The 10127-nt window shown below is 33.2% G+C and overlaps 1 protein-coding gene and 1 pseudogene across 1 annotated transcript; both read left to right on the top strand.

The window, feature by feature from the left end:
• Positions 1-2328: 2328 nt before the first annotated feature.
• Positions 2329-4633, top strand: LOC148577738 (uncharacterized; annotated as a pseudogene).
• A 3822-nt stretch (positions 4634-8455) lies between these two features.
• LOC107609263 (uncharacterized) lies at positions 8456-8967 on the top strand. Its single transcript, XM_021110484.2, has 2 exons — positions 8456-8521; positions 8626-8967. The coding sequence occupies exons 1-2, from the start codon at positions 8456-8458 to the stop codon at positions 8965-8967; spliced, it is 408 nt and encodes a 135-aa protein (XP_020966143.2).
• The last annotated feature ends 1160 nt before the right edge of the window (positions 8968-10127 follow it).

The following is a 10127-nucleotide window of genomic DNA, read 5'->3' on the forward strand; positions in this document are numbered from 1 at the left end:
ATTTTCTTATATTTTCTTTTAGAATACTATTTAAGTAAGTTTTTAATATCTAATTTCTGCGTACAAGAATAAATTTCTTGCCTTTAGAATATATATATATATAGATTTTCTATATTATTATATAATTTGTTAAGAAAATTGCTTACCCTGTATCTGATTTTTGTTGCTGTTCTCATTCACTCAGAGCTAAGGAATGCATATTAGAAACTAGCACTACTTAAAATTATTGAACACTTCATCATTTTTTATTTTAATTCTGTTACCTCTCTTTGTAGAACCCTATTTGTAGAACCCTGTTTTTGTTATAATCTGGGGATTTTGTTATTTTAATTCTGTTACCTCTCGATTGTAGAAGTTTAGGTTGCACTAAAGTGTTAACTGCTTTGTGTTTGCAGAAGGAAACACCACTAGGTTTGGCCACACGATCTGCTCACCCAGGTAGCTATAAATGAGTAATCTCTGTAGTTATTTAGCTCTACTGCCCTTGGTCTGTTCAATGTTTTTGGTATTAACTGAACATTCATTTATATAAAAAAATGTATGTGAATTCAACAAATGATGTCATCACATGTATCATGATTAATTCTCAAATCTGTTATATAAATCATGTATCAGTTGACTATTTGCTTTGGTAGTTCTTATTTCTGGTGCCTTCTGGCATGCAATATCCTTAGTAACCCAGAACAGAACCCTGATTATGTGTTATTTTAGTTAGAGATGATATGGTTTATGCTAGTTGAAGAGTATTTTCTTTCAATCATGTTATGATGTTGAACATTTCATCCTAGATAGTAGATACAAAAAATGCACTCCAGAAAACCCCTCCCCCTCCCCCCCCCCCCCCTTTATATTTTTTCATGCTTTTAATGTCCAGGAAGTGATAGAGGAGATAAAATATTGTTTAATTTCTGTATATTTTCTGCTGCAACTTTCATGAGAAGACAGATTAAGCCTATTGGTAGGACATGGTAGGTGGTGTTTCAAATTTCGTTGCATGGGCTTACAATTTTTCTTATTTTGTTTCCTTTTCCATGGTGTGTCCAGAAAGTATTTTACAAAGCAATGAGAGGGCTCAGGGTTATAATAATTACGGCACCAAGCTTACTGGCATGCCTCATAAGAAGACAAGGTAAACCAGAATCTCCCCCTCTCTTTCAAACAAAAATCATACACCCTAAACTCAATTTTTTGCCACTTTGATGCTCTTACTTTTGCTAAAGTCTAAAGCATGTGGCAAGTACATTAACTTTATAATAGTTAATGGTGATTTTCAGTATCAACTATTTTTGTTTTCTATGATCACAAATCGAAACTACTTAATATTGTCAGGTTTCAATTATTTTGTATTCTTGAAAATTTTAGATTCTATGTTTATATATGTCAAATGTTAAGATTTTGATGTTTTATGCCATTGTCTCCTCGAAGTATGGATAAGGTCTGACAAGATTGAATGCAATTTTGGTTTTTGCTTTTCCAGCCAATGTGTGAAAATTTTGGGTCAGTTGTCTTCTATCCATGTGCCAAGTCATTTTGAGCAACAATTGAATGTGAAGCAGACAACTGACGATTTATATAATTGATTTATATAACTGATTTTAATTATTAATAAATGCTGGCCCTTGTCTAAAATTCTTCTCATGATGATGATTATTACCACACATGGGTAAGGAAATTATACTAATATATAATTTGTCTCAGTTTTTATTTGATTTTCCGTTATACAACTTGAAAGAGTATAACTTTTATTTGATTTTCCTTTATATACATTTCAGTCATATATAATAATGTAAAGGGGATTGGATGATACCTATATCAAGATTCCACAAGTATAAGAATTCAATGAGTTAATACTATTTAGATGGTTGTCTGAAATTATATTTGTGTTTAATTTTGGTACTTAAAGTTTTAATTTATTTAATTTAATATTTATGATTCAGGTTAATTTTTAATTTTAAATTGATAATTTATTTTCTTTTTGCAATCTGAGAATAATATATTTGCTCTATTTATTTTTTTGTCTCTTTTTATCTTGTAGAAAAAATTTAATTTGCATATATACAACTACTTGAGAAGAAAAAGTTCACAAAGCTACTGTTACAGCCACAAACTTATCATTTGAAAGAGGTAATTATAATTTTTTTATAATTTCTTTTAGAATACTATTTAAGTATTTGTTTGATATATAATTTGACATACAAGAATTTCTTTTTATAGTAGTGCCTGCTGATATATACTAGTTAGTTGCCAAGTTAATATGAGAAAGAGAGAGAGAGAGAGATTTTTAATGAATAGATTTTTTAATATTCTTCTTTGTAGTCCCTCTTAGTCATGTCAATCGATAAGTCATGGATTGAAAAACCACGAAACACGCACGAGTATAAAGATAGTCTAAACAAATTTTTGGATTTTGCTTTTGAGCATTGATCTCTCGGGGGTCATCAGATTAAATGCCCTTATCCAGTGTGTAGTTTTGGCAAGTGGCAAACAAAAGAGAAAATTTTTGAACATTTAATAGTCAAGCCATTTCCAGAAAACTACAAAGTTTAGTATTGGCATGGTGAAGAAGAAGTTGGAGTTGGGTCACAAGCTCATCAAACTAGTCATATTATACAAGATGATTCGGCATCTCAACATCCAATGGTAACAATGCTCAATGATGCGTTTGGAGTTGCTGGACCTAACTTGAATGAAGATGGAGATGGAGATGAAGACAATATAGAAGATGGAGATGGAGATGAAGACAACATGGAAGATGCAGAAAATGAAGAGCATAATGGAGAAAATGTAGAATTTTACAAGTTGTTGGAAGATGGTAATGAGCAATTGTATGAAGGTTGCACAAAGTATTCAAAACTGTCTTTCTTGATTAGTCTGTATCACATAAAGTGCTTATACAGAATAAGCGATAAAGCCATGACCGAAATCTTCAAGTTAATAAAAGATGCTTTTGGAAATGCGAAGATTTCAAACACATTCTATGAGGCCAAGAAAACCATAAACAAACTAGGGCTTAATTATACCAAGATACCTGCTTGCCCTAATGACTGCATGTTATATTGGGGGGAGGATGAAGATTTGCAAGAATGCAAAAGATGCAAGACATCTAAATGGAGCGATGCTAAAAAGCAGAAACCGACAAAGATCTTGCGATACTTTCCACTAAAACTGAGACTTCAATGATTATTCATGTGTTCTAAGACTGCACAGTCAATGCGATGCCATGCTTCGGCAGAAAAGAAAGATTCAAAGATGAGGCATCCGTAGGATTCTGAAGCTTGGAAGACATTCGATTTACTTCATGATAAGTTTGCCGAAGATCCTCGAAATGTACGTCTTGGTCTTGCAGCTGACGGATTCAACCCTTTTGGAGCTTTGCGTACAAACTATAGCGTTTGGCCAGTGGTACTTATTCCATACAATCGACCTCCATGGGAGTGCATAAAGCCAACATCACTTATCTTGTCAATGATTATTCCCGGAGAGAAAATGTCGGAGAACAACATAGACGTATACTTACAACCTCTTATCAAAGAGTTAAAAGAGTTGTGGCATGATGGTGTTCAAACATTAGATAGGTTTAAGAATGAAATGTTTACATTGTGAGCAGCATTAATGTGGACAATTAATGATTTTCCAAGCCTTGGTAACTTATCTGGGTGGAATGTACACAGTAAATATGCTTGTCCCACATGTAACTTCAACACTGATTCATATAGATTAAAGCATGGTGGAAAATAGTGTTTTTTGGGACATCGCCATTTCTTAGAAAGGGGTCATAAGTTTAGGCTAAGTCGTGCAAAATTTAATGGAAAAGTTGAGTTGAGGGATTCTCTAGCAACACTAACAGGGTCAGAAATATTGGAACAACTTGAAGGCATCAATGTTTCATTCGGGAAGGAACTACAGGCAAGTAAAGGTAAGAGGACTCGCCAAAAAGTTGTTGAAAAAGAATATGAATCGGGGATGGGGAGGAAGAAAAGCATATTTTTTTTATCTTCCTTATTGGGAGTCTAACTTATTGCGCCACAATCTAGATGTTATGCATATTGAAAAGAATGTTTGCGATAATGTGTTATACACTTTGCTCAATGAGACCGGAAGGTCAAAGGATAATCTCAAAGATCGTAAGGATCTTAAAGAAATGGGTATAAGAAAAGATTTATAGCCAGATGAAAATGGGAGATATCATCTATCTTTGTTCACAATGTCAAATTCTATGAAAGATATATTCTTGCGCACTATAAAGAATATAAGAGTACCAGATGGTCTCCTGAGTAATATATCACGATGTGTTGACCTGAAGCAAAGAAAGCTCTCTGGATTGAAGAGCCATGATTGGCACGTCCTTATGCAGCAACTATTACCCATTGCCATACGTAATGTGCTACCTGATAAAGTTACTACAGTGCTAATAGAGTTGTCTTCATTCTTTCAACAGATGTGCTCTAAAAGCTTAAGTCTTACTGAACTTGAGAAGCTCCAACCTTGAATAATCCTTACCCTTTGTCATTTAGAAATGTTGTTCCCTCCTTCTTTCTTTACAATCATGGTTCATTTAACCTGTCATCTAGTTGATGAAGCAAAACTTGGAGGACCAATATACTATAGGTGGATGTATCCTATTGAGAGGTAAATATCTCTTTTCAATCGTTGTTCATTTAACCTGTCACTTAGTTATATCTTGCTTACTAAAGCCAATTATACAAACTAGGTATTTAGGACATTTGAAGTCCTATGTACGAAACAAAGCTAAATCAGAAGGTTCTATAGCTGAGGGATATGTGGCTGAAGAAGCTCTTATATTTTGCTCTCGATACTTAGAAGGGATTGAGACAAGATTTAATAGGCCACCACATGTTGATGATCGTCCGGATGGTAATTACAATACACATGTTGATTCGCTTTTTCCACAAATGGGTAACTCTAAGGGAGCTTTCATAGTATTTGAGTTGTCACCTATGGAAAAAAAACAAGCACATCGCTATGTGGTTCTAAATTGTCCATATGTCAAACCGTTCATTGAGTAAGTACTTAAGGATTTGCGTACATGTTTTTTATTTACTTGAAAATAGTTGTTTAGTTAGAGTTAAACTTTCATATCTGGCAGTGACTTCAAAAATTTTGTACGAAGACGATCTAAGGGTAGAAGGCCTTCAAATGTAGAGATAGAAAAAAGAGTCAATAAAGATTGTTACTTGGTTTCCTACGCAGGTAAATAGAAAAGTGATCATTTTTTTGCTAATATTGAGCAGTATTTGTGGATATAATAACTAATATATTGTTCTATCATAATAGCTTATGAACCCAGACATTATGAATACTGTGCATGAGGATTTGAGATACTTAGCAAGGGGTCCATCACGATATGCCAAGAGGTTTTCTACATTTAGTATCAATGGGTTCTCCTTTCGAACTACCAATCGAGACAATGGGTTAAAGATCCAGAATAGTGGAGTTTTCTTAATGTCTTCAACTCCTTGTGTTGCTAGCGCTAGTGATGCTAATGTTTGGAATGCTGATTTATCATATTATGGCAAATTAGAAGATATTATAGAACTAAACTACAACGGCCGATTTCGGGTTACTTTATTCAAATGTACATGGGCTGACACCACTAGAGAACGGGGTTGTAGATAGGATAGTTGGGGTTTTACTTCTGTTAATTTTTCACGAGTAATACACAGTGGTGATCGAGAGGAGGATGATCCATATATTGAAGCCTCACAAGCTCGAATGGTGTATTTTGTCAATGATGAAGTGAATAAAGATTGGAGTGTTGTCGTGCATTTGAAGCCAAGAGACTCATATGATACGGGGGAAATGAAGATGATGAAGCATGCAAGAATGAGCCATAGTTAGAGCAAAACTTGGATTCTTTATTTGGAAATGGTGATAATCTATCATTTTTAAGAGATGAGGTAGATGATGAACTACTAGATGATGACATTGGAGAAGACGAGCACATGTCGGAATAGTTAGGAGGTTAAATTAATTTATAGTATGAAATTTATATTTAAGTTTTCATTTAGTTATAATTCACATTTTATCTATACTTATTAATTATTTTATTTCCAACTACTAAGCTTTGATCCACAATTTATTTTATATTTATTAATTATTGATTTGATCTATTATGCAGATATGCCAAAGCAAAAGACGTACAAGAATCTACTTAAAGCAGCAGCAGCAGCTGCTGCAAATTCTTCACAAGACAAGTCAATAGCAGTTGCAAATTCATCCTGAGACAAGTCGGCAGCTTCAAATGCATCATAAGTCAAGTCCGCAGCAGCTGCAAATTCCTCTCGAGATACGTCGGCAGCTACAAATTCCTACCGGGATAAGTCGGCAGCAGCTGCGAATTCCTCCCGGGACAAGTCGACAGCTTCAAATTCCTCTCGGGACAAGTCGGCAACTGCAAGTTCCTCCCGGGACAAGTCGGCAGTAGCTGCAAGTTCCTCCCGAGACAAGTCGGCAGCTTCAAATTCTTCTGAGCCATCATCAGTTGCTGCAACTATATCTGAGCATCCATCCGAACCTAAACGTAAACGTGGACGTGAATCTAAATATTATTGGACTGTTGATGCCATAGGTATGTATAGATGTTTTATTAACTATAAATTAAATTACATATATATTTTTACAAAGTTACATGAAACTGATTTTAATATTAAATAACATTTTTATCTCGAGGAGTAATTCACTTGTTTTTATCTTCAAATACATCTCTCTGATCTCTTCCTTGTATTGGAATTTAATTCCTTCCAATATGCTTATATGTTGATAGTTAATTATAACATAAGGGCTGGTCCAGAATCCCAAAAGAACTACCTCTTCTATTTTCTTATTTATTTATCATTTTATAGCACTACTATACATTGTGACAATAATGTTCATAAAGTATATATGAGTAATTGACAAGAAAACAATAATCTATATGTGATTGATACAGTTCACTGTTATAGCTAATAATTAATTAATGAGAAATTTAAACAATATACTAAGCTTTGAATGTGCAAGCTAAGATAGTTTTCTAGCTTTTCTGGTCTGGTCTGATACTCATTTATTTATACTCATTTGTCTATTTTAGATGAATACGGAGATAGTACACGTCTTCATTTATTAGTGAAGGATGTGCATAATTTGCCAGAAGGTTTGCGCATAATTTTCAATTTTGATAAACATCATCCAGCAATAGGAGAAGCAGCTGGACTCCTTGCAGGAGTTTGTGGGCAATTGGCCACTGATTGTGTTGCATTTTCAATTAGTTTTGAAAAGTGGTAAGACATTCCAGCAAGCTTTTTTGAAAATCAATGGAATATTTTTTTTCTAGTAAGATTACTCAAACTCTGAAGCTTATTTCTTTGCCATTATTTAGTTATATTTGCTGGTTATAATATATATTCTTTGTTATAATATTGAAGGCTTGATTTTGCTTCAAAGTGAGTGATAACTTGGCCAAATAATTTTTGCTCCTATCGCTTGGCAAAAAATGGAGGGAACATAGGATAAAAATTTGGAATGATTTTTATGATCTGATGTTGAGTAAAACTGATATCATAAATAATGCACCAGAAGATATTGCTCTTGATCAATGGGCTTTATTCGTAGAATATCGTTTGAAGCCTGAAACTCAGGTAAGTACTTACTCTCCTAGTTAAATGTTGTCCTTTTTTACAGCCTTTGGAATATATATAATTGAATATGAACTAGTCAATGTTGTTGAAGAGTGATTTTGATTTCTGGGTGTCTCTAGAGTTACCAGAGGTTCTGATCTTTATTTTTACAATTGAACTATTGGCTGCGGGGCAGTCTTAAATTGTGGTACAGTCTCTGTTTATTTTAGTCCTAAATTACTGTGGTTAGTGCACATTTTTACCCTATTTAAGTCAGTTTTGAAAGATGATGGTTCTTGCGGTTAACATGCAGAAGTGAATATTGCTATAAATTTACATAATTTAGTATTTTTATGGAGTCATCTTTCATGCAAATGTAATCATAGTTGTTCTATAAATGCTATCCTTTTCATTTGATGCATCGAATAACTGGTCTAAACTCGTCTATATTCTATGCTAGTTGCCATCTGCAATTGAAGAATGGTTGTTATCATAGTTGTTCGTGTTTATTCACTTCGGTTTCCCATTATTAACTAAACAAACTAATGTAATAATTGTGTCCAAATTTAACTTGTAGAAAATTTGTAAGAGGAATCAAGAAATTTGGCAAAAACAAATAATTCTTCATACTTCAGGTGCTAAATCAATTGCAAGAAGAAGGGCTGAATTGGTAATCAATTAATGCATGCATATCTAATCTATCTCAAATATAATGCATGCATCATCTCTTAATTTTCTACATATCTAATCTAATTTAGTAGGCTGCTATTTTTTGATCGAGTCTTTCTACTTTTCTTAAATTTTAGACGGAAGAGACGGGAAAAGAAGTTAGTAGGGTTCAAATGTGGGACATCACTCACAAGAAAATAGATGGAAGTTATGTTAATGAAAAGGCTAAAGAAATAGCGGTAAGACTAAAATGCAATAAGTAACTTGTTTGTATTTCTTTTTCTTTCTTTTTTATAAGATAATACTATTTTTTTATTCTTTCTCTTTCTTTTTATATATGTAGGAGAAGATTGAAGCACATAGCAGCCAACAACCGATGGAATCAACTGTTAATTCTCCTCTTGATGCTCTTGGAGTAGTTTTTGGGAAAGAGCACCCTGGTCGTGTTCGAGGTTTAGGTATGGGAGCTGTTCCAACAATTGCTTTCAAGAACAACACTACAAGGATTAGTCAAATGAATGTAGGTTCTTCAAATGATGTTGGCACATCATCTACTTGTGGTTCAAATGTGCAAGAAGAGTTGGCTACCGTTAAAGCGCAATTGCAAGCGCTAGTCTCCTATATTGCTTCTAAGGAAGGAGGTAAAATTCCAATACAATTGGCTGGAATGTTCCCTACTCAATAAGTTTCATAGGTACATTCATATTCTGCTTATGATTCCTATTATTAATATAATTAGTAGTAGTGCTAGCTTATGCTAGAGTGATAGTAAATCTTGTCTTGTGTGTACAGTATTTTGCATTAATATTTAACGGTATCAACTTTATTCGTTGTTCTGAACTTCTCTTCACATGAAATTGTTGAAACAAATTTTCATGTAAAATAATCCATTATCAATATGGAAGCTTTCCACATTGAGTCCGGTCTAAATATTAAAAAGAAACGTACACATTATACAATTCCAATCATGTATTCTTCTTTTATCAAAACCCTGGGCATATGTGAATGAAAACTATGGGTGAGATATAGAATTGATAGTATATGTTCTTGACTTCGCTTAATTGCTCAGTTGCTCTTGATAGCATTGCTAAAGGGGTAGTAAGTATAACTTGTGGAGTTGTGGCCATATGTGGATTAATTCTATCTTAGAACCTAGAAAGTATAGTTCTATTTTATCAATAACCTTTAGAAATCGAGATCTTTTGTATAAGATGTTTATTTAACCATTGATTTATAAATTTTATAGTTCAATGTGTGAAAACAGAGTCAAATTTTTTTGTTTCAAAACAAATACAACGTACTGAAAGATGGAAGAATTTTAAAGTGATGGAACTTTGTAAAATTTGTTCATGAATCAATTTATATGAAGTTGATCTTGATCAATTTGATGAATATCAAATGGAAGACTCATAAAGCATTATGGCATGGTGATTTACTGATTTATATACCACTTATATGAAAAAATTTACTCATTATTGTATCAATGCTATGTAATTAGACATGATAAATGTATATCAATATATGCCTTTTTCTTGCATTTCTTGTGCTCATAATAGTTATATTTTTGTTGTAGAGATTGGATCAGGAGAGTGAGATTCCATCACCAAAAGAGTTAGGAAGTAGGTCTTCTGGAGCAAGCAACAAGGAAGCATGACCTTGCTTGATATGTTAAGACGTATATTAAGAATTATATGTTAAGACGTATTATTGAAAAATGTTTCTTTGATACTTTGTTTTTGGATTATGACATTTCAATTATGACTTGGATTATGACTTTTGGATCATGTATGAATTAAAAATCATCTTATGATGTTTGATTTATGACTATGCCTTTTGCTTATTACA

The sequence above is a fragment of the Arachis ipaensis genome, chromosome B1 (assembly GCF_059453495.1).
Source record: "Arachis ipaensis isolate K30076 ecotype BB chromosome B1, ASM5945349v1, whole genome shotgun sequence".
In the NCBI taxonomy this organism is placed as follows: Eukaryota; Viridiplantae; Streptophyta; class Magnoliopsida; order Fabales; family Fabaceae; genus Arachis; species Arachis ipaensis.

What these genes read in the sequence shown, in the direction of transcription:
- LOC107609263 (XM_021110484.2), top strand. Translation starts at nt 8,456, where the DNA reads ATGTGGGACATCACTCACAAGAAAATAGATGGAAGTTATGTTAATGAA. An exon ending in AAAAGGCTAAAGAAATAGCG is followed by an intron (nt 8,522 to 8,625) that starts GTAAGACTAAAA and finishes TTATATATGTAG; the next exon opens with GAGAAGATTGAAGCACATAG.